Here is a 25,095-nt window from a genome sequence, read left to right as displayed (position 1 = left end):
TTGCTACTTTCCTGTAAACTGATTGGTTGGTAACGCAGCAAAGAACTTCATTTTTCTTACTGACATTCTTCTAGACAACGCAATAATAATAATAACCAGAATTATACATTTTTATATTAATATTAAATAATTATTTTCGTCATTCGACAAGACTTGTCTTGTGTAAAGACAAACTTCGCACTTCCAAACAATCGCCCTGATGACGGAGGCAGTAAGACCTCTGAAACGTCGGTTAACATCGACCAGACTACACAGCGCAACAACCCAGAAGACGGAAATCTTCATCGCCCTGATGACGGAGGCAGTATGACCTCTGAAACGTTGGTTAACATCGACCAGACTACACAGCGCAACAACCCAGAAGACAGAAATCTTCATACTCTGATGACGGAGGCAGTATGACCTCTGAAACGTTGGTTAACATCGACCAGACTACACAGCGCAAGAACCCAGAAGACAGAAATCTTCAATCCTATTTTGCTTCTCTCGTTATGCTTTAATCCGACTTAGACCAAGTCGACTGTTTCGTACGCCTTAACACTGCCCTCTAAGCTCCCAGGCTGTTCAGAGCAACGTTTCTTTCAGATTCGTGTGCAAAATGCTAATTAGACTAGTAATACCGCGCGTCCATCAGCGCATTCTAACAAAGGCGCTGGCCTGTGGCTAATAAATAGAATCGTTAGGTCTCATAGGAACGCGTTCTGTTCATCGAACAGTTCCGTTTCTCGGCACATAGCCACTTCCTTTTGTTGGAATATACGTCATTATCATTCAGAGAAACTCCTGCGAGACCAATGATAAATGGACAATATTCACGTGACACCGCTCTCTAGGGCACTAGACAAAAAACATTAAATGTATAATCCGGAGACGGAGTCTGAAGCGATTCAACGGATTTAGACAAAATTTCGTACTATACGTCTACACAGTCATGGATAGCCGACGACGTTCAGTGTATGTAAGAAAATTTACAGTGAGAAACATGGAAATACCATAATGACCTGAAACTAAGACAGGAAGTAAAATGAAAAATAAACCCATCAATCAAACCAAGCACATAAGCCACTAAGATAAGCCGACCTTGGTTACTCAGTGACTGAGGTAACAAAAATACCCCAATGGGCACTCCCACGTCTTTTCACCTGAGGACGGAAACAGGTACTTTTCATAAAGCCATACGATGGACAGAGTCCAAACATCCAGCGACTAATACGTAAAACAAAGCCAAGTAATTACTATTAATACACTCGTACTTAATGCTATAAAAAGGTTACCTACCGAATGAAACATTCCACCAACGTGCGTTTTCTTTTCATACAAAATCTCTAGATCATTCGACAAAAGAACTCGCGAACTTACTACGCTATGGGCATGTTCCCAAAAAACTTGTCTTATCTGCGATATAAGCAAATTACTTTCAATAGCGACTTCAAGAGCACAAACATTCTGAAGTGTCTGCAAATAAGGAAACTGCATCGGCTTCTCGTTTGTGGCATTCAAGAAGCGGGATCTATTCAGATTACGAACTCTACAACGACGTTTAGGCCTGCAGTGGAATGTTTCCCGTCTCCCACTGCCCACTAGAGTACCGTCCTGATTTCAACTCACTCACTCTGAAGATGGCAGTTACAATGTTTGCCGAAACGTTATGCTATCAGCATACGACGCAGCTATACCCCGACAACAGATGTTAAAAGTTTCATGTACACAGTTTGTCTTCCCTCGTCACTATCCAGACTAAACCTACGTCCTTTTGTTCCTACATTTCGTATTCCTCGCCTTCTAATTTCTTTCCTCTCCCTTTCCCCTACTTTCTACAATTCATTTATTCATACGTTTTCTTCACTCTCAAATTCGCCAGTCTTTTCATTTCGCCATCTTTAAAATCCACGAGATCACCAAGGCTCAGAGATCTCACTCGCCCAGCAGATTAATGCAAACAGTCGTCACTAGACAAAGAGTCAAATGATGTACTCCAGTGGAGTACAAACAATTTCCAATGTTCTCTGCACATCATTGCCCAGGATGGCAGAAAAATGAGCTGTTACAACGCTAATCGCCACTACAGACATTTCACTGCTCAAAATGTTGAAAATCAGATGAAATGTCTGATCTAAACTCATTAATTAAACTTGAAACTAATGCAACTTTCTCAGGGCTTACGGCTTTTAAAGCGAATACCTTACGCACGCAGACTGAAAGTGCCTTCCTTCAACTTCGCTCAATATTCACCGCATATCAAATACGTTTCAGTAAAAAGGGTAGGCCGATATGGTAATGAGGTCTATCTCTTGTACCACGGACATCACAAACGAACATAAATTTTATGCGTAACGCCCGCTCGCCTCCAAGGTCTTAAAAGTGGACGAAGCCCACACGAGCTGACAAAGGACTGATATTTTATTTTGGCCCTAAGTAATGTCGCTCTTAACAGAAAGCAAAGTAAAAATAACTTTAAGACGGCCGTCTTCTGGATTGTAGCGCCGTGTAGTTTCAGAGGTCCTTGCTGCCTCCATCATCAGAGGTATGACTCTGAGGTGTTGGTAAACTTCTATTAGACTTATATCAAATCTAAAACTTCTTGACGATGGTGAAGAGTCAATTGAATAAAAATTTACTTGGATATTATCCATCGTCTAGTAATAAAACGTAAAACGACGTTTCGGAGATGGGGCTCTATCTCCGTCTTCAGGTTCCTACTCAGTTGGGCCCACTAGATAGGGATTAGCTCTATCTAGTGGGCCCAACTGAGTAGGAACCTGAAGACGGAGATAGAGCCCCATCTCCGAAACGTCGTTTTTTACGTTTTATTACTAGACGATGGATAATATCCAAGTAAATTTTTATTCAATTGATTCTATTAGACTACACGAAGCAGCAACTCTTCATTCTTGCTGCTATGAAAACTTGAAATTTGACATTTCTTGTAGGTTTGACGTACCGAATTAAAACGAAATTGACCCAGTCGTTTGGGACACGCTGATTTAATAAGCGTTTTTCTTTTTCGAATCGAAACGATTAGTTGCAAAATAACTCGCCGTGTGTGCCCTCCGATGCAATTTTGATAGCGAAACAAATGACAAAGCAGTGTCAATCATACTCGTGGGCAGATTTCCTTAGAGCTTTCCCTCGTTAGTAACGGTTACTAGGCAACGGAATCAATAACAACCAATAAAAAGGAAACATTTCAAGCGATATTCAAGTTTAATTGGTAGCTCTCTTTTCCAGTTCGATTCCTCGTATCTGGCTACAAAGCACGATTTGTATTAAGGTTCTGTGTCCAGTGTCCAGTGTCCAGATACCCCCACGCGATACATCGGAATTACGCTCTTGGAGCGAGCCAACGAGGGGGCTGCTTCCTTTCCAGGCAGGCCGCGCACGCGCACAAATCTTTCACAGCAACACAAATGTCTCCTTTGAGCACATTTCTATGGTAACATTCATACTCGTCGACAAAAGCCAGGCACGTTTCTCTCACGTGTGGGGTGACAGATACGGATATTCACGGCTTAGGAACTTCGGGTTCGTGTTTGTTTAACGACTCTGCGCCATGTGCTTGCGGACCTCAATGTCGAATGAGAAGTCAAAATTATGAAAATGAGTGAAAGGAAATGGCTGACTCAACGACAGGTTTCAACTGCACTACGTAAAATGTGATGGGAAAATGATCATGAATGTGAATCGGTAATGATTCTGAACGAGGCGGCCCTGCCCCATTTCAGTGCATTGTCGATGCAATTGAGATGCAGCTGGTTTTGCAAGGACACACGTACCTTTTAAACCCTCTCACTGCAATACTTATGCACGTATGAATGCGTGTATTTCTGTACTCAACTACGGTGAAGAGCGGATACGGGAGAGACGAATTGAGGTTTCAGGTCTTACGGCGGCCAACACGAAGATGACCGTCTCCTACGATGTTGTTCCATGTCATCTGATAGAAACTGACCGACGTTTCCGTCGTTCTCACTGTCTTATCACCCTGATGATGGAAGCAATAATCTCATATAAAACGTCGGTAAATTTATACTAGACTACATCACGCAAAGTCCCTGAAGACACTCATCATCAGCTCTATCCTCCTATTTTAACAAGTCCGCCCGCAAAATAGGTGTCTCGAAAGTCGCTTAGAAAATATTCTCTATGGCCAGAGCGCATGAGTACTTAAGTTAGATTTGTCAGATATGGCGAGGCGCTTATCAGAGAAATGGTTATAGTGGTTGCAGTAAGTGGTTAGACGTGAAGATGAGCTTGCTTGTCAGGTAAGGCGCTTGATTATGTTAGAATTTACCTGATATTACTGATTGCAATTATATTATTTTTCTCAGTTACTAGGTGGGTTTATGTAAGGTATTTTTAACCCAAGGACCGGTCCTCTCTTTTTCTTTATATTTCTACAAATTTAATAAGGTCTGATCCGAGGATTGCATACAGGTCTCGATCATTTGGACGAAGAACGAAGTTTTTTGTCAATGTTAAACAGGACTACATAAATGTTATTGATCCGGAAATTAATGTCGAACCCTGCAAGGCCACATTGCAATTCGATGATTTCAATGTAACGAAAAACTTTTTAATGAATACAGCATTCTCAACTACGGATGTAAATCTTAATCTCTGATCACAATTTGTGATCAGTCTTATTTCATTAAATACATTCTTAGTTGTTTTTGTCTTTATGACATAAACTCCACTCTTGTAATCAATTTCCTGATTTCAAACTCGTTACTATGGATGCAGAATTATGTAAAATCAAATAATAAGAAATGATTCGTCCTTGTATTTCGTTAAATATGCTCACATGAAAAATAAGTTTTAGATAAAACTTGCAGATCTTAATAAGGCCGATGGTTTATGTTAAGTACCAGTTAATTAAATTTATTATTTATTTTGAGACATACATAAACTTCATTTCCCGCTTTAGTTAAAGGAGGGGTTAGAGGACAAAAGGTCCGTATGTAACAAAATTAAAATAGGCCACATTATCCATAACACCAACATTTCATTGAAATTCGTCATGTTGATGCAGGGATGGAATATGAGGATACACCAGCAAGGTATGTCCATTATCCATCCATTGTAAAACTTTGTGAAAATAAAGTTTAAAGATAAAAATTATATATTTTTTAGTTTATACATCGTTTGTATAATGGACACGTATATTTACTACGCATATCTGTGCAATTATTCTATAGTTATATAAAAGTTAATTACATTTTCAGACAACGTTAAAAACAAATTCGTGCTGATTGGTATTCATGTAGACACTAAACAAGAGAGGACACCGGCAGTCTTAAACACGCAACTAACCTAACCTAACGACTTCCATGACGCAAAATTTTTATTTAAAAGCTTGTAGTTGCTCAGTTGGTCAAATTCCACGCCGAAGTCACCTGCTATGTTCTCAAAAGCCTGCCACCGCACGGCATCCTTCATAAATTGGATCCATTTCACAGCCTGTTTCTCTAATGTCCATTTTATTTAGCATTCCATCTACGTCTAGTTCTTCTCCTTTTGCGTCTTTCTGATTAAAATACGTATGTATTTCCCATCGTCCGTATGCGTGTTTTATGTCAGTCTCACATCACACTCCTCGAATTATCGACATGTCACGTGATCGGCATAAATTATGAATCTCCTCACTAAATGAGTACCTGCATCCTCCTGCACTGCTACTAGAGCGCAGATATGAAAGACTACGTGTGAAGAATGTGTATTGATCGTCTGACGTGGGACTCTGTAACCCGTGTTGACACAAGCTTCTACATAAAAGTGTGCAAACGTTGCAACGGATCATGATTTATCTGTTGTTGAGAGAAACACATAGATACAGCATTACAGACCGCGTTCCCAATTTATCAGCTAGCAGATAACACTGGATATACGAGATATCAGAAAGCATACCACAGCCTGCAAATCAAAGCAAACGCATTTCCACGCACAATGCTATATTATGATTTGGATACCGAAACACGTTTCAGAAGGGCTAATGACGTAACGATGACTGTATTTTATATTACGTGGATAACGCCTATACTGCGAACTGTCTTTGGTTTTCGTCTGAAGCAAGGATTACATTGGACATACAAATTAAGATCGACAAACATATTTTAGTCTAGAATAGTATTTCAAAATTTCATCAAAATTCACTACCGCTACACTAACCTGCTCGGTGTAAGACCATTAGGGCGGTATCGCACTAGGATGCCATGGCAGCGACACCAACAGCGATGCCATGGCGTCCAGCTGCCAGAAAGAAGACGCCAGACAAGCTGCCAGCTTTCGACGCCAGTCGAGCGAACAGATGGATCAACGTTATGAGATCACGAAATGAAGGGCTATTAGCAAAGAGAAATGTTCACTTTTATCACTTTTGAGAAAATGAGATTTACCTTTATCAAAACTACATACCTGGAGTGAATTTCAATTCTGTAACAAAGAAATAAATAAAAAAAATTCTCCATACACACACTTTGCACGTCCATACCATTATTGAATTTGAAATATTTCAGTTCTTGCAAGTCACATGTAATATTACATGAACAAACTTTATTTAATAAAACATTATAAAAGCAGGTTTCTTCTTAATTTACATTATTTGTGATATATAGATAGATATATAGATTGCTAAACAAAAAAACTTATAAATCAAGTTGCCATATTGGAAAGCGGCCCCACAAATAAAGCCATAGAAACACTTCTTAGCTAATTCTTTCTTTTCTACTGTAAATAAATCTCCTCCAAACATTTCCACAAGTTCTACCCAGTTTCTTTTTTTCAAGTCCCGGTTTGCGTATTCAATAGCAGATGAATCCCATAGTGATGGTCGGGACTGAATTTCAATTATCAATCTTTCGGTGTCGAAATTATCCATGTTTGGAAGAAACAGAAATACACACAAGCACATTCACGCACGGACGTCAATGGACTGGCCAGACTGTCATGTGATGTTGACTTGGCCTTGGCCGTGGCAGCGATGCCAGTAGCATTTGAACTAGGCATCTTGGTTGGCAGCGATGCCAAGTTGGAAGCGCTGCCAGACGGATGCCAGGTGCGATATACGTATGACTACTAAATTAATGCATTGAGTTTGGCCGAGATGCTGGCAGCTGCGCCATGGCCTCCCGTTGGCATCCTAGTGCGATACCGCCCTTACTGCTGAGTATTGATGAACTAATGTTAACACATGTCCAATAATTTGACCAGTGTCCACATGCAGAAATCATTACGTAAGAAACTTTCAGCCTATCAGCTTGTTTTCACAACAAATTCGTTGTGGAATATTTCAGTTAAGCGCCGCTTCCAATTTTTCTAGGCTTACGCGCGTCATTTTTAAGACGATATTAATTCTCTCATGGACTCCGTAGGTTCGAAAAAAGAATCAGAGCATGCCCCTGTCTGACAATCAACTTCTCATACACGCTTGTTGTGTGGGTCACCTGCCCTTGAATTTTTAAAGCTCTGTGTATGGCCGGTCCATCCATAAGAAGGAAATTCTGAGACGGGGCCATAAATATTGGTATTATTAATAGAACTTCTTTCTATCTCGCAGAACTTTAATGCAAAGTTTCAAGTTTCTACATTTTTTAAGATACCGTTAAAAGAACGAGTTAAGGCAATGGAAAACTAGAAACCTAACCTGCTTTGCCATTTCACTGCCAAAGGAACGGAACAACAGCGACCAATGAAGGTCCGATGATAAGGCACCACGCGATATTTCTAGTCGCCCTTGAATGATAAAAGTTTAGTTTTTAAAATACGAATTCTAGTTATAAAGTGTATATTTCCAAGTCGACGAAATCAAGAATGAGGTTAGTGGGGGATTCAGAACGTATAGGGATCTAACATTTCATATGAAACTGGATATTAAATCATGTATGTGTGACTCGGCTTGGTGTTGAAGCATTTACTAACGGTGCTTTCGTGATTTTACTCGCCCTCTGCAGTTAATACAGCGTCGTTAAAGAAACTGCAAGGAAAGGAAGAAGCCGTCGTTTTGTTGAAATGCACCAGATCCGCGGGTAATCTTCCTGCCATTTCAGCAACATTGAGAGGATTTACGACACGAAGCGAAGTATTTGCAGCTTCTCGTTGTCATCACACGTGGGTCTAAGAGGTGCTGTTTGCCGAGTATAAATCACACACGCTGTGTTACGTACATCCACAGATTTCACAAATTCATAGTTTCGTAATTAAGAATAGAAGCGTAATGATATGTAGCCCTCCCGAGGCCAGGCCTTCAGCGCAGTACAAAGTAAAACAACAACCTTATATAACCTACCCCTAACGTACCTGACTTAACTAAACCTAACCAAACTCAACTACCCCTGTCTTTTGCAATTCTGCCCTAACTTAAGCATGAAATTAATTTTTCCGTGGCCTCAAACTGACATGAGTACGGTCACTGAGAGTCAGTGAGAGAGTTAGGTCGATATGAGCGTGAGAAAAAATGATCTTGAAGGCAACTCTCGGTTTACTAACGTTCTATTTAACGAAAGTCACAATTTATTCAAAAAAATTTTAATGTTGCCAATAGATAGATTTCGTTATAAAACAAAATATTCTGTCTGCTTATTCAATTCTTATTATGCAGACATTGTAATTACACGGAGCAGACGCCTTATTGAGAAACTGACACGCTCAGCTGGTAAAGAAAAGATCCGTCTTTTATGGAAATGGAAGGTTCACGCCGAAAACAGTTTGAGGGTTGGGCGGGGTGCGAAATGTTGCGCAATTTATTTTATACCTATTACTATTATTATTTGTGCAAATGCATAAATAGAGCGTAAATAATTCACAATCAAGTGACTCTCATTTCTGGATGCAGCGGTTGGCTGTAACGGAACAGGAAAATCAACAAGAAACTGAACTATCACAGAAAATTAACACATCAAATATTATTTGAATAGAACCGACAAATGCATCGGTCACTATGAACCGAACAATGTTCTCTCTGAAAATGAACACAAAAAGCGATGTCTGAAAAGATAAATTCTCTCTGTCAAAACAGAATTGCACAGGACACATATAAATATGGGGGGGGGGGGGGGGGAGGAGTACAAATTGCCGTGGATGTAAAACTTGCACAAAAAATTTGCTAAAAAATACGCATGTACACAGAGCAAGGTTAGTTTCAATTTTTATCCGACCTGTAAAATTTAACGTAGTGTTACAAGTCGGCAGCGCATTTAATTCTGTGTGATGGACCAATGCGACAACCTAATTTTAGTTTTCAACGCCTTTGGGTCAACTATAACTCCACGGAGCAGAGGCCTTCCTGAGAAGCTGATAATCGCTCGGCTAGCCCATCGCATTATGGCTTCTCGAAAACCTGTCGCTAGTTCCTATCCTAATCCAGATCAATCCAGTTAGCACCCAGCATACTTAACAGCCATTTGAATAGTATTCTCCCATCTACTCCTAGGTCTTACGAGTGACTCTTTCTTCACGCTTTCCAAACTGTCGTCCCATCGCCCTCATGTGTGCTACATGGCCCGCCCATCTCATATTTGATTTGTCAAACCAAATAATATTTTTCGAAAGGTACAAATTATGGAATCCCCCATTATGCAGTTTTCTCCAGCCTCTGGTCATGTTTTCCTCCTGTAAATTATCCATACAGATCAGAGATGATGACGTAAAATTTATCGCCTGTTGTGTTCTCCTGGCAATGTGAGCGATAAGAAGGGCCAGTTTTGGTCTGCTATCAGAATCTGCACGGGGGAGATCACAGCCGGTGCAAAGAGACGCTACCGCAGAGATAACCAGCTCCGTTAAAGAGCAGCACTTCACAGCACGGAATTAAACGGAACGCACTAACCGAACAGCCTGAGCCAATGGCACTCGAACAGTGGCATCGCCGGTTCGAATCCCGCTCGGAGGGCTGTTACAGGCCCTCTCCATTTCGAGACAACTCCCCCCCCCCCCCCCCCACACACACACCTTAAGGAAACATTAGGAAATGCAAGTGCAGTGTAGACAGATCTAGCCTTTGTGGGGACCACCACCTCCCCACCCACGTCACTTCCAGGGATAAAAATGCACCTAAAATGCCCGTTATTGTTGTCCCGAATTTGACCAAAATTGTAATGTTGACAAACATTTTAGTACAGTTCCCCAATGTGAAATGCAAAGGAAATTCGTTCCGTAGTCCTTGAGCTGTTAACCCTTTGAAGCCGAAGATCGTCTGAATATTATTTATGAATTCAGTCCGTACCGCGAAGAAAACACTACACCTCACCATTACGAAAATCAGCTGGTTAACCCTTTGAAGCCGAAGCTCGTCTTCATAATATTTACGAATCCAGACCGTACCGCGAAGAAAACACTTCACTTAACCATTAGAAGTCGAATCAGGCGGTACCACATAAGATTTAACAAAAGAACATCCCGGTCAAAGCCTTAATGCGTGTAGACTCATTGACGGACAGACAGGGTTCCGGGCAGAAATCATAAAACCGACTGTCCTATATCGAAGACATCCAGTGTCGCGTTCTTCTGCTGTGTCATATCCTACTTAAGTACTACAAATGCAATTTAGCCCACGTGTTCGCGCGTTTGGCTAATGCGGGTGGAAGGGGGGGAGAACTAGGGCAAATATTTTATTGCTTGCAGTTATATGTTACTTATTATTTTCTTATTGGGAAGAATATAGTACAGAAGTAGTTTTTGTTGATATTAAATTTGTCGGACATGACCACAAAATTTTGTACCGGAATTTATAAGTGAATATTTCATACAAAATTTGCGCTTCTTACCAAAAAAACAAACAAAAAACTACTTCTGCTAATACAAATTACGATTACAACAATCTCTAACAGAGGCCTATTTACCATAACAAATTCTGACGAACAGGATTCAATCTCGTGACCACCTGCACATGAACCCGGTTCTTAACCTATGAACTAAATTACATTTTGTTGCTGCGTTACCTGAACGAGACATTAACTAGACGACATTACCAGAGCTAGAAATCTGAGCGAATGGACGGAAATCGTTATGTGGCGTTGTCCTACGTAACGGAGGTCTGGTGAACGGTCCAGCCTTCATCCAAGTGCCTAAGCATCACAATTCCGACATTTCTGAACACCCGTTACCACTTGACTGTCTCACAAGAGACAGTCCTCGAGTTGAGAGAAGTGCAACATCTTACGCAAACTACGAAACAACAGAACAACGATGTATTGATTTTACGTCAGTCGGAGACAATGATGGGCGCTTCCAAGAGGAGACGGTGGTGGTGGTGAGACTGAGGAAAACCTTGCCCGCAATCAGTGCAACAGGCTGGTTAAAAGGATCGATACGATGATGCATTTCAATGGCGCGGACACAGTAGTTCTCCCAAATGCCTTTTTCATGCATGAATTGCTTCCATTTTTATCTGTTACAGACACCAGTCCCCACCCCGAGCCAGATCAATCCAATCTACACCCCCAAACCTATTTTCTTATAGTCTTTTTTAATATCTTCGCCCACTACTGGGCGATGTCTTCAAGCTTTCAAACCAGAATTTTGTACGCATTTCTTATCGCCCCTATGCAAGCCACGTGGCCCTCACCTCATCCTCCTTGATTTTATCATTCTAATGATATTTTTATGAAGAATACAAATTATGGAGTTCCTCATTTTGCAGTTTCCTCCAACCTCCTGTCAATATAACAATAAGATACTGTCACAATAATCGGTCAAAACGTCTGGAAATAATAGTTGATAACCGAAACACAAAATGACGCAAGAGTTTAATCCTCGTAATCGACACAGGTCGAGAGCTTGATCCCTTCTGAAGATGATTCTCCCTTAAGATGGAGGCGACAAGCACCTCTGAAACGTCGGTAAACTTCTTCACGGCGCTGCAACCCATCTTAATACTCTGAAATCCTACTCGACCCGTTCGGATGTCTGAATGAGCCCCGTGAACGCCCTAAATTTCAGCTGACTTGGCCCCCGGGATCTGTTACCAGAACCCAGTAATAAAACTGAGGGCCAGTCCGTATACTTTATTACGAGACTTCACTTAAAATTTATATGGGGAATTTATAGCGGCTCGATACATTATTTACACAAGTCAACGAAAGAGGTAATAGAAAGATGTGAACAGAAATTGAATTACTGAAAATAAAGACGCAGCATCAAAGGATTCAATCTGAACAATGACGTTATCACGCCATACAAAAACGTCTGGTTCTTAACTTGTGGTGTGCAAACCCCGGAGGCACGAATTAATTTCGGCCACAGTTGATAACATGGAAACAGTTGCAAGCATCACGTCAATGTCCAAGTTGGGCTCTCGGACTGTAAAGCCGAGTGAACTTGTATGTAGATACTTCAGTCCGCCCCACTTTAGCCCTGAAGATGGAGACAGTATGTTTCTCCGAAAATCCAGTAGTTACCTACCAGACAACATCCAGAATATCGACATCTTCCTTGGCGTGATTATCTTAAATCTCACAATTATTTAAATAGTTTAATCTCACTTGACGTATTGTTCATAATTAGCTATCAATCATTTTAATCATCATACATCACTAATAACAACTGTATTCTGTTATTCGTCAGCTTATTAACAGTTTCCTTACTTTTATATTTGAATTCTTAGTTTTATGAACTACTAACCCAGTCTTGAAAATCTTTGTAATTTTAAAAAATTTCGAAAATATTTGGTTCTATGGACATTTTTAGCCAATTTTGTAATTTTTAGTTTTTTTTTCCCTTCGAATTTACAAATATACAAAGAAACAACCCGTATTCTGATAGCTTGTGTGGTGTTATGTAACTGGTTGCATGATAGAAGCCTACTTAACTGACTGTTAGGAATCTGCTGAGCTGTTTGAATTTCAAAACAGTGGACTGACAGGTCCGAGTCTACGGCATTACTAACACTCAACTGCCATGCATTAAACATATTAGGGTACTGCATTCTGACATGCTGACGTCATTTCAGTCGCGTTTACAGACCTTCCAGAGAACTATTTAAGTCTATAGATCTCCTGACAAAAATTCCTACATATTTTATCATAACGTGAGCAGGAGACGCGAATACCTGATGACATGATTACAGCCATGCCACATCGCCTTTGTAACATGTAGAGACCTTAACGCTAATTATCTTCCAGACGTGCATGTCAATGAACTCGTTTATTATTGATAATTATCACAGAAACAACAAACTTGTCGATTAGTGCCGTTGGTCGACAGAGTACAAATGACGCGGAGATCTGGGCTAGAGTAACAAAGCTGATCGTACCGGGATCTGAACCCACATCACTGCAGCTTCCTGCCGGGATTGCAAGGACCATACTGAATTTTGCACAAGTGGGCCGTGAAAATCGATAAGTCCTGCGTCGTGGCCGCGCTGCACAGAGGCTCTATCCTGGAGCCGACCTTATGGCATCCACTCGGTCAAAACGCACCTCCCACCTGCCGTATTCCGTTCGTTGCTTAACAACGCTTAATTTAAGTGCGATGAAATGAGCAGGGCGTAAGAGAGAGGATATATATACAATTTTAGTCGGAAATCCTCCAGGGAGGACAGAACCTGAGAAACCTAAGCGCGATGTTCAATGACTCAGGATTTTGGGCCAACGACGTAGGTACGAAATCAGTAATTCATTTCTAGATTCAATGAGAAAATAGTCTGCAGGCATACCGACCAACTGCGTTACTACTGGTTTCTCAATTAGTCTGTACCATTGCAAGAAACTCAAATAGACCTAATACTCTAATACTACATAGGGAATATATCTCTCTATAAGCGTCAGAAATTGTAATTTAATGTCTCCAACTGTTTTCACTCATACAACAATTTTTTCGGCGTATATTTCATTCAACATTCTCGCCTTCATGTTGGGCATTCAAACCTCAATTCGGGATATATCTCCGCCAGCATCCTTCTGCTGTGTTTATATTGCAGCGCGACGCCTGATTGCCATCTTTCATGGAATTTAGAATAAAATTTAAGCCCAATTGTTATTCAGTCGACCTTCACGAACAGTACGCGTTCCCTTGTCAAACTGCCAGTCACAATGACCTGAGCTTCAGAATATGCACCACGCAGACTGTAATTAACGGCCTACGCTTCGAAGCCACGTGAAGTCGCAACACTTAATCAATCGTGTTTGCTGTATCTATTTTACCGGCCACTTCATTATTTCTACTTTTTTCTTCCATTTTTGTTGACAACATGAGGACACGTGTAACCTATCAAATGTCAAATGTCAAATGCCAAATACAGTCTTCAGTAACATCAGTCGCTACAGCCCAGTCAAAGAAAACATTTCTTGTCTATCAAATCTAAAACTTCTTGACGATGGTGAAGAGTCAATTGAATACAAATTTACTTGGATTGGTCCGGAGATAGGGATTAGCTCTATCTAGTGGGCCCAACTGTGTAGGAACCTGAAGACGGAGATAGAGTCCCATCTCCGAAACGTCGTTTTTACGTTTTTTTTACGTTTTATTACTAGACGATGGATAATATCCAAGTAAATTTTTATTCAATTGACATTTCTTGTCGTCTAACGTTATTTGAGTTTGTGGATTTTCAACAACAGAAATCCAAATTGCCTTGGAGATGCACAGCGGGAAGAATTACTTCCTGTAAGTTACCTTAAGACAATACATGGGAAAGATTCTCTGCCATTACTAACTGATCTGTTTTTTCTCAGTCTGGCGTACAGGTTAGCATAGCGGGAGTCTGACAGACTGGACCTGTAATGTGGAGCCCAGGTCGTCAACTTTACTCAGGATTATCGCCGTTTTCCCCAGTCTCTCCAGACAAATTGCGGACAGTAAAATACGTCATGACCACCTCCTGGTATTTCTTACATACGAACGATATTCAATTACAAGAGCTTTGTTAAAGCGCCCGGGAATCATTTTTCCAATCCTGGGACATCCTCTCAAAACACTGAAGGTGAATTCACGTGGTAAATATCTTCAAGATATCCAAAAATTATTTTCCGAATCAAACAAGCTACTACAGGAATCACACTGTGACCTTGAAAGGAAATCACGTTCTTGACAAACGAATATCCTAACTCACATTTCGGGCCTTTATATCCTGTTTTAGAGCTTCTAAGAGCTGCCTACTGGTAGCAACACTTGTATACAGTAGAACCAGAATAGCGTAATTACTAAGAATATGGTCTGTTAAGTATAAAAGAGTATTCTGTTACACACACACACGCACGCACGCACGCACGCACTAGATTCTACTACAACCCCCAAAACACAAGAACTGCTCCTTGCCTACCTTCCGAGACTCCTATTTAGGACATTCGCAAGCATCCACCATATTTCACGAAATTTACTCTGAGAAATCTCATGCTCAACACTTGATTGTGTCATTACATTTTTAGACATGCATTTGATGTATGGAACACGAAGTTCGCTTGAGAAAATAAATAATTGTTTATATGAGAAACAAAGAAAAGCTCTTAGACATGCGTGGACGATTCTATTGAAACTGATATGACGCGAAACGGCGTTGGGGCGCACTGGATAAAACTGGCTTTTGTCAACGCGAGCGAATTTGATTTTCCCACAGTTCTTTATGTGCTGCAACATCTGAAGAGGCGAAGACGTTCATCGACCAGAAAGAGTCCGATCTGTCGGAGTTGATAATGAGGACAAAAGCTGCATTTAACCGATTCAAATGAGCAAAACTCCAATTCACTACAACGGCCGTCCCTTGCGAAACGTTTTACATGAATACGCTCTCATCACGGTATGGGATCACAATGGCAGATTCATCATTACGGAACAAATTTGACGGTGCTTCCGGCATAAACACGGCCTCTGTCACACGCAGTTTCTGTGAAACAGACGAACAAAACTGCAAAGGTCTATTACAGTTTGGAATGAACGTATTTCTCAGTCCCGTTCTTTTCGATTTGACGTCCTCTTGGGCTGTGATGTTCATTTGTACTGTCTTCGTGTTTCGTTAAATAAGAGTGTCTAATCAAAAATATAAGAAGCGATGGGAGATGGTCAGTTTTTGAGGAAATACTCGTATATAAAATTCGATATTATTTTTACATAAAGTAGGGTTCTTATACCGATACGAACCTAAATACTTATTACAATCCTTTGACGAATTTTGCCGTAGATTTCCAGTACCACAGGCCTACTTAATCAAAATTAATTTAACCTTCAAACAAATACATTTAATTGAATAAAAATTTTCTTGGATAGTATCCATCGTCTAGTAAATATAAAACGTATAAAACGACGTTTCGGAGATGGGGATTAGCTAACTGTGTAGGAACCTGAAGACGGAGATAGAGTCCCATCTCCGAAACGTCGTTTTACGTTTTATATTTACTAGACGATGGATAATATCCAAGAAAATTTTTATTCAATTGACTCTTCACCATCGTCAAGAAGTTTTAGATTTGAAATACATTTAAATCGACAAGCAGTACTACTGCATGTTTGTTTCTGTTTACTAAAATTTTAGTGCAGTTAATAGAGTCGAATATGAAAAATGGGGACGGAAAGACACGACCTATGGTAAACGTTTTATATACTAAATAGAAAGAACGCAAAAAATGATCCATACATTTTCATTTCACGTAGTCTGCGCATGCGTGAAGATTTTAATTCAGACAGAGAAAAGGCACAAATGATCATAATCGTCCAGTTCTAGTAAGAGGCTGATGGGCGAATTATTTGGTTTTTTTTGTCATTACTGCTGACTCGTGAGATTTGATCTGTGGCTGTATTTAAATTTACGACGCGCGATACTTCGTGTCTCAGAAATGTATCATTGCAACGGCGCCTTGCCTTATACTTTAAGGCCCAACGGTAATTACAATTACCACTTGCTTAAACATTCAATAATTCCGCATTCTGCACATATCTTGTGTTTGTGGGTTTCGTATGATTCTCAGAAAAGCAAATGATCTTCGTAATGAGGTGCAGTGTTTTCTCTGCGGTACGGACTTAATAAAATATTATTTGGGCTAACTTTGGCTTCAAAGGATTAATACCGATTAGGAAACGAGAGACAACAAGTTCATCGATGTATGTAACGGAGAATATTGTGTTGTTTTCTGAATAGAGCTACAGTTGAATTCTGTTTACACGGGTGTTGACTCACCTCTATCGGCCGGCGGGCCATCTGCACATGAGAATGTATACAGCGGCAACTTCCGGACCTGAAAGCGTTTGCTTGGCCGTGACGACAAACAAAGAGGGCTATTCACTGAACATTGCGCCGTGCTGAAATGGCGAAAATTGCCAAAATTTCAGAATAACTTGGTGCCTCCTCCACGGTCGGAATTTAATAAACACTAAAACGTCGTTCCCTGAACAAATTCGGAGCTTGTATCCAGCATCCACGTTGCATCTGCAATGCTTCTTATGCACCCTTCACAATTCAAATATGAAAACTACACCCCACTTCAGAAAATACCCTCGTCAACCTCTTCTCCAAAGTCTTAAAAATAGCAATTCAAAGGAGCTTCTGCTGTCTAGCAACAAAACAAAACTTCCCAAAGATCTCACTTCTTTAAAATCTAGCTTTACCAGAACGACGAGTGGGAATATCTGGGAACCTGCGATACGTTATCCCCCGCAAAAATTAACGTCTCACAACTCCGCTTCTCTCTTTCTTCCCAATAACAACTTTGGCTTGTAAAATTTTATCTCCATCTAAGAGCGAGGTTTTCACTTCATTATGACAGTGCTTATGCGCAGGGCCATCTAAACACATGTTTAAATATTACCTGAATTTTTTTAAAAAAAAAATTGTCTACCCAATGTTCACAGAACGAAAACTTACTGTGATTTATTATTGTTAAATAAATGATCAAAGCAATAAAATAATCTATCGGCCGATTGTGATTAAAAAAAGATGTCAGTCGACACTGCAGTCGCTATATCTCATCTTTCATCGTGTACTTTCCCAACGGTCCAGCACGCGAACAGCCAATTGAATAATTTAGCTGCTATTTGTTGCGGAAATTTCATTATTCACCCCTGAAGGTTATGTTGCTCACATGCGTTCCATTTCACATAAATAATGGAGTGACATTACGAAGCTGGGTAGGGAGGGGCTGATCCTTAAGGCAGTTTTCGAGCCTTGCGTTCAATATTTCGTCCTTCAACCTTACCTACCATTCAAAAACGTAAAAGCGTTTGTATACCAGGGAGATGAGAAATGTGTACAAACTTTAGGTTGCAAAACCTGAAAGGAAGATGCTTACATGGGTGGATAACATTAAGATGGATCTTGGGAAACTAGGATGAGAAGGGTCGATTGGATTCTTCTGGCTTAGAATAGGGACCAGTGGCAGGCTGTTGTGGATACCTTAGTGTTCCAAACAAGCGGTGAGATTTCTTGACTGAGTGTACTATCGATTTCTGAAGGACGACTCTGCTGCATGGAGTTCGTTAAATTAACCCTCGTACATAACGACAAATAGGAAATATTCGTAGTGGAAGGTAAAACTGTGGGAAATTTTAACGCACAACTATGGCACGCCTGGTCTGAACAGGTGATGGACTGTCGAAATGACAAGTAAAAAAATTTAAAGTATATAAGAAGTGCCATTCTGTCACGCAAGCCTGTATAATTAACCACCCTCGAGTTAAAGTACGGTTACCTGTCACACTTAATCGTTACGCATTTTAGGCCGCGTAGTTTTGTCGTATGCAAATTACACGCCTCTAACATCTGTCTTGCATTTCACATTCAATGCGTATTGCTATCTGACGCTACAAACTGACTCGTGGCTGTAAACTTGTATGTGGGAGGTTGCAGCTTCGAACCTCGGCTGGCCATCGAGATAGGATTTTCGTAGAGTTCTATGCCCAGAAGAACGTCATGAGAGCACCTTCAAATACGGCATTCCCGGCTCCTTTCAAATCTTTACCTATTCACGTTCAAGGGTGCAGTTGGAACCGAGTCGCAAAATAACTTCACTTCTGATCTGTTTTCGTCTTTTCTGGAGGCATCCATTTTTAATTCTAGCCAGGTCTCCTGTCCTGACAGTTTCTGTCGGCACAGCACCGGCTCAGTCGGAATCAGTTGAAATTATGCACACAACTTATTCCTGAAACACCTCTTGTCGGCCTACGCGCTAAATACCAAAAAATAAGAAAATTCTTATCACGGATAAAGGCCAAACCTCTCTCTGGACTTCGTGCGCGATAAATTGAAGTCCGGCGAGCGGGGAGACCGCTATAAAATTCGCTGTTATCGCCGATTAACCAGGTAGTCTGAGCTCGGTGGTTGTCCTTAGAGATGTAATAATTAGTCTCATATCGGAACAAGCTCACGGTGCACTATCGATCCAACGCATCGCCCCCTCGATGCTCAGATGGCAACGCTGTGAGCTCCGTGCTTTGGGGACGGGATCCAAACTTCTCATGATTCGATACCTAAAATTTGTGCGAACACACATTCCCTACGAGTGCCTGACGCAAATGTTTCGGACTGCGGAGAACTGGACGATTTATACAGGGCACCTAACGTTAAGGACAGTGAAACGTACGTAGTTATGATGGGTTGGGCATATAGATCGGACATAATATAATTTTCTCAGGGAAAAGGGGTGGGACGGTAACATTGAGATCCACCGCGAACTTCTTGTTATACTAAAAAATATGAATGTTAGTCTCTTAAAATGTGTAATTCAGGGCGTTATTACAGCCCGATATCAAACCTGGTACTCCCGAAAAACTCAGACGCGGTTCTGCTTAACCAACCAACCTCTAGTAGACGAAAGGGGCGTGCCCCGAGGAAATCCATCCTAGCACAACTTCGATTTCCCAAAAACTCCATACGTAACGAAACGAACGCTGATATTTCCATACGATCTGACTGGAGAAGCAGCACATTGGCCGAAGGCACTGAGGTTGAAAAACAATCAGGGCAGTTTGCGCCGGGATCGATCCGGTAACCTCAGCAACGACAGTCACGCAAGGCATGTGGACATGACAGAGCCGTCTAGATCGCTTTTCACTTTACGGTCCTCGCCGAGACTCCAACTCGATTTAACTCCTTTAAACACAATTGTATGCACATGCACTATGTGATTCAACGTCCAGCAACTCCACATTTTAATGTGTATTTGTGCAAACAGCGATTATTTCCTTAAACAACATAAACCAAGTAATCGCTGCTATAAAGACGTGTTGTGTTTTCTTTGAGGAACGGGCTGAATTTTTCACGTAATAAGGTGTCGTTTCAGAGGGTTCATCAAATGTCCATAAACGATCAGTTTTTTTAAGGTATGGGCGAAAACGTATCTCTTTCATTGGCAATGATAAAACAGAAGCGTGGCGCATTTGACTAGCCTCGTAATCGGTGCATTCGTAACGTAATAAAAGAGTTCTCGCGGACGGAACGTTGGAAGAACAAGGGTAACAGATTAATAATTTATCCACAAAGATACAAAACGTCGTGCGTGAGCTGTCGTATGACCGGTTGCATAGCTAAGAGGGAGATTCTTCTCCGTGAATGAAGAATTATGTGGATGGCAAAAAAAACATTAAATTTTTCGTTTTTCTTCAGCTTGTGGTGTCCTGTATCGCCGGAAGCGAAGGTTAGAAATTGTATGCATTGACAGACAAATTCGTATTGTGATATGTCTGTGCTTAAATGATCACAACCGTTGTCATTGTAATGCTGTTAAGGGATCCTCGGCCTTGTGGTTGCATGGCTGAGCGACCGGAAAACAATTTACTGCCTCCTACGTTCATGACCCACAGCTTAGTTTTTGGTGATTATTCCTGCAGAACATCATTATCGTCACCTTATATCTCTCGATGTAACAATTATTTAATCAGATAATGAAGTAATCTGTCTGTGTGCAGTGTGTGGCTTGGAACACCTGCTTCGTATCTGTAACGGAGGGCAACAGCAAGGTCAGCCCAAAGAATACACCATCTTGTTTGTGCTACAGAATGTTCAAGTCTCGGAGCAACAAGAAACTGGCCGGGCAGCGATCCCGTGTTCTACGAGAACGCGCCAACCTCAGCTTCTTCATCGTCGTCATGTTCTTCGCCGTGTTCGGGGCCATCGTGCTCACAGAGATCTTTCTCATCGACGATAGGGGGCGAGGCACCGGCGTGCTTGTGCGACACGGGGGGCGGCGCCGAGGGGACAAGCCAGACTACGAGGACGACGCACAGCCTCTCCTCCAGGCAAGTGTGCAGTGCAGAAGAAACATATTTCTGACGTTTTATGAAGTCTATAGATTAGACAGTGTGGAAAGTACACGATGATTGTGAATAATACCGAGTGGTCGAAAATTCACATGACCCATTCCAAACCCATGTTCTGGTTGTCAAAACATAAATTACATTGAAACCATAAAAAAATGTTGTGCGACAGGGTGATGAGTGACAGACTATGACAGTTAAATATCAATTCCAGTATTCGCCTGGAAGGACTGAGGAAAACATCTGAAATAGGTGAACCAAGTTAGGGCGTAGCTCGTTCCAACACCGACACCTTTACCGCCGCGAGGACCTCAAACCTCCAATGAAGAGATTTGTGGTAGACTTGGCTGTAGGTGGGAAAGTAATATTAAAATGTATCTAGGAGAAATAGGCTGTGCTAATTTGAATTCTACAGAAGTTATAATACGCTGGAATGGTTGGCTTTTGTGAACGTGGCAAGGAAAAGAGGTGATGTTTCTCGGGCAGACGAACTTTCGATTTCCTTAATGGAAGGAAGGCATTCGGCCAGCCCAGTTTCCATCATGCAACGTGTTACAGGGGGAAGATTACCTGGTGTACCGGGGAGCTGGTTTCGACTACAATTTCGGAGTGTTCGTTCGCGAAGACCACGGAGGAGTCATTGGCAGCGACTCAAAAGCCGGGGCCCGCATACCGCCTGCGGGTCGTAAGACAGGCGTGCTGTCGGATTCCTTCAAGGTTAACCAAGAAAGAAACAGTGCGGCGAAGAGTGGGGTTCCCGCGGGAGTTGAGTCCAAACTGCCTGGAAACAGCATTATTGCCAAGGACGGAGTGTGGCAGATTGTTTCCGGCACAAGGTAACAAGTATTTCGCAAACTTTTGTTCTCTGCAGTCGGAGACATCTGGGAATACGGATCAGAAATGCTAAATGCTACACCGCAATTTTCATTCACCTCTTCTCGTCTCAAAACTGGTCATTATATTAAAAATGTCAGGTAACGTCGTCATTTTATAGCGTCGTTGAATCATCCAACGGAATTCGATAATGTAACCTACAAAACTGTTCCGCACTTGAAAAACATGTCACGAGGCTTTCGGCCACTGCCCTTCCGTTTAACTCTGTGGTAGCAGAGAACCGCTAATACCAAAGCCTGTTTTTGATCACGAATCTAAAGCCAATTCACCGCCCATCCTCACAACCCCGCAAACTCTCCAAGACCCGTCTCAGACTTTTCATCACATTTCCTTCCGGGTCTCCTGTGGACGTTTTCCAAAATTACATCTGCAATGTCACTGCCCTGTACAAATTACGAAGTTCCTCTCTGAGCAATATCCTATCATTTTCGAACACTAGAATTTTCTGTCCTCTAAGAGGCCAAACTTCATGCCAACATAAAACATAAAACTGATTGGTTTGTAGAGCATCTTCAGCTTTGAGAAAGCTGGCGGGAAGATTGCAGCTTTTGGACTGAATAACAAGCTGTTCTGGAATGCATTATTCTCCTGCTTTCAACAAGAATTTTTGGTGCTGTTCCCAGGTGCTTGGAACTGCGACCCTCGAAATTCCAACTACAAATCATTCGCGAAAATATTGTAAATATTACGCATCCATTTTATAAAAGACGCTAAAATGATTTCCTCCTATTTATGGATAAGTTTTTACAACAGTCCTAGTGTCGTCGTCTTGTTTGAAATGGTGTACTCGTTTTCACTGTCAGTAAAATGCAGAAAGGAATCATAAATTCTCCAGGATTACGGACCCGAATTTATGGTCACTGCGGGAAAAAAAAAGATTCGTTCAATATTTTTTTCTGTGTAAGATTTGAGGTTTTCACAGCGGTGAGTATGAAGATTTCTGTCTTCTGGGTTGTTGCGCCGTGTAGTCTGGTCGATGTTAACCAACGTTTCAGGGGTCATACTGCCTCCATCATCAGGGCGATGAGTATGAAGATTTCTGTCTTCTGGGTTGTTGCGCCGTGTAGTCTGGTCGATGTTTACCAACGTTTCAGAGGTCATACTGCCTCCGTCATCAGGGCGATGAATATGACCTCTGAAACGTTGGCTAACATCAACCAGACTACACGGCGCAACAACCCAGAAGATGGAAATCTTCATTTTTTTTCTAGTAGGCTTACCGAAAACAACATAAATGTTTCGCCTTACTGACCCTTCGAAGCTCGAAGTTCATCTAATATTTAAATATCCAGCCGCCTGCAGAAGAACGATCATCATTACTGTTCAGGGAAGGCTGAAGAGCTCCATACTTTGTACTTTTCCCTAAATTTATTAGGACGACAAAATCAAGACGCGTGAGATAGGCGGAGTATGTAGCACGCTTAGACCAGTCGTTGAGATCTTGGCCAAAGTTTGGGTTATATTGGACCGATACGAATCAAAATGACAATTTTCCAGAAACTATTATTTTAGATCCCCCATACTAAATTTAATCGCAGAACATCGATGCTGGTGAACGGATCTCCTAATCATGCGTTTATTTTACGCAATTCGTGCAAAGAACGCGAAGTGGTATCTATGAGGCCCATACATGATACAATCTTCTGATACAGGTATCACATATGAACTCAAATACCAAGAAATGGGATGGGCCGCGGTTCTACGGCGGTGGTTGTTAGAAGATAAGTTAACAGCAAGCTACTTATTCATACACTTATAATAATTTCTGACAGTTTGCAAGCCTGTGGATTCTAGACGAAACAGTTGTTGAGTCGCCTATAAACCTGCAGGTTTTCTAGTGAAAGTCAATAATTCTGAGTAGGATTTGAGGTTCTCGCGGTGGCGAGTATGAAGATGGCTGTCTACTGCTCACCAAATATTATTAAAGTGATGAAATCGTGGAGGATGAGATGATGCAATACGCTTAGGAGAGAGGAAATTCGTACAAAATTCTGGTCGAAAACCCCAGAGAGAAGAGACCGACCACTTTAGACACATAGACGGGAGGGTAATATTAAAATAGATCGTAACTATCTCGAGAAAAAGGCACCCCTGCATGGAGTTCCGGATAAAAAAAAAACATTTGTGACTGTGTGGACTGGATTAATCTGGTTGAAGATGGAGGCGATAAGATTCTCCAAAAACATTAAACATTTGCAAGATCACACGACGTCACAACCCGAGAGACCACAATTCGCATGGCAATGAATCTTATGGTTCCACAAAGGATAGGGAATTGCCTGGCCGTTGTAGTTCATACACTTGTTTCGTTTAAACCTTGTAATGTGCAGGACTCTAGCTAGCGCGATACCAGTCAAAAGCGGCTACAAAACAAGCTAAATGGGGTCACACAGTTCAACACCATGGAGACAGTGGCGTTCCCAGACGCTTTCTTTGACGTTCATTTGTCTAATATATGCAGTTTTGTGGCGAGGATTATCAGTGAGTTATTGTCATGGCCAATTATTGTTTTAGACATCACTCAGTCGTAATAAAAGGGAATACGACGTTTCAGTGGGTTTTCAGATAGAAACAAGGTGCAAATGTTGTGGCCCGTCAGGTAAAGCCAGCCTTATCTGACATCACTGAAGTAAATTAGGAAAGTGAAAGTTCTCGATGTAATGAATTCTTCTCGGGCTACCAATGGAGAAAACACGAACGTTTAGAGAAACATCTATGTCCTCGACCTCAGGGTACCCTCAGGACGAGGACGGTTCTCGAAATGTAGGCGTTTTCTCCATTAAACCACCTTACACGGCTGGTAGCACGAGAAGAATTCATTATACTTGGTTGACGTGAAAGCCTCAGATCATACAGTTATTGATCAGTATGCGTCTATCACAAATACCTATGATACACGAAATATCAGTCGGAACTCTGTGTTTATTTCCTGGCTTTTCACTTAATTTGCTTTGAGTGTCGTGCTTAAGAATATGACCATTTTCCGACAATGCATTCTTAGCTGGATCAAATAAATGATGAGACCCATGAGGG

At 41.4% G+C, this 25,095-nt stretch overlaps 2 protein-coding genes across 9 annotated transcripts in view; one reads left to right on the top strand and one right to left on the bottom strand.

Moving 5' to 3' along the window:
• The window catches only part of LOC110835728 (SPRY domain-containing protein 3), a 77,999-nt gene that overhangs the window by 31,762 nt on the left and 21,142 nt on the right, over window positions 1-25,095 (bottom strand). For 6 of the 7 annotated variants that reach the window (XR_015536805.1, XR_015536806.1, XR_015536808.1 and 3 more), the window contains one exon: window positions 6,166-6,338. The exons of the other annotated variant lie outside the window; for it this stretch is intronic. The gene's annotated coding sequence lies outside the window, so the exon portion shown is untranslated. The remainder of the gene's footprint in view (window positions 1-6,165; window positions 6,339-25,095) is intronic. 7 annotated transcript variants of the gene reach the window in all.
• The window catches only part of LOC110835727 (uncharacterized), a 37,399-nt gene that overhangs the window by 1,809 nt on the left and 10,495 nt on the right, over window positions 1-25,095 (top strand). For both annotated transcript variants that reach the window (XR_015536804.1, XM_022076244.2), the window contains exons 2-3: window positions 20,910-21,150; window positions 21,727-22,004. Coding sequence is in view for 1 of the 2 variants with exons in the window: in XM_022076244.2 (XP_021931936.2) it covers window positions 20,911-21,150; window positions 21,727-22,004 (518 nt within the window). In the remaining variant the exon portion in view is untranslated. The remainder of the gene's footprint in view (window positions 1-20,909; window positions 21,151-21,726; window positions 22,005-25,095) is intronic.

The sequence above is a fragment of the Zootermopsis nevadensis genome, unplaced genomic scaffold (assembly GCF_977971745.1).
Source record: "Zootermopsis nevadensis isolate Lab colony 2312 unplaced genomic scaffold, Znev_1.0 Znev_ptg000024l, whole genome shotgun sequence".
Classification (NCBI taxonomy): Eukaryota; Metazoa; Arthropoda; class Insecta; order Blattodea; family Termopsidae; genus Zootermopsis; species Zootermopsis nevadensis.
This window is presented reverse-complemented; position numbering and strand designations above follow the sequence as displayed.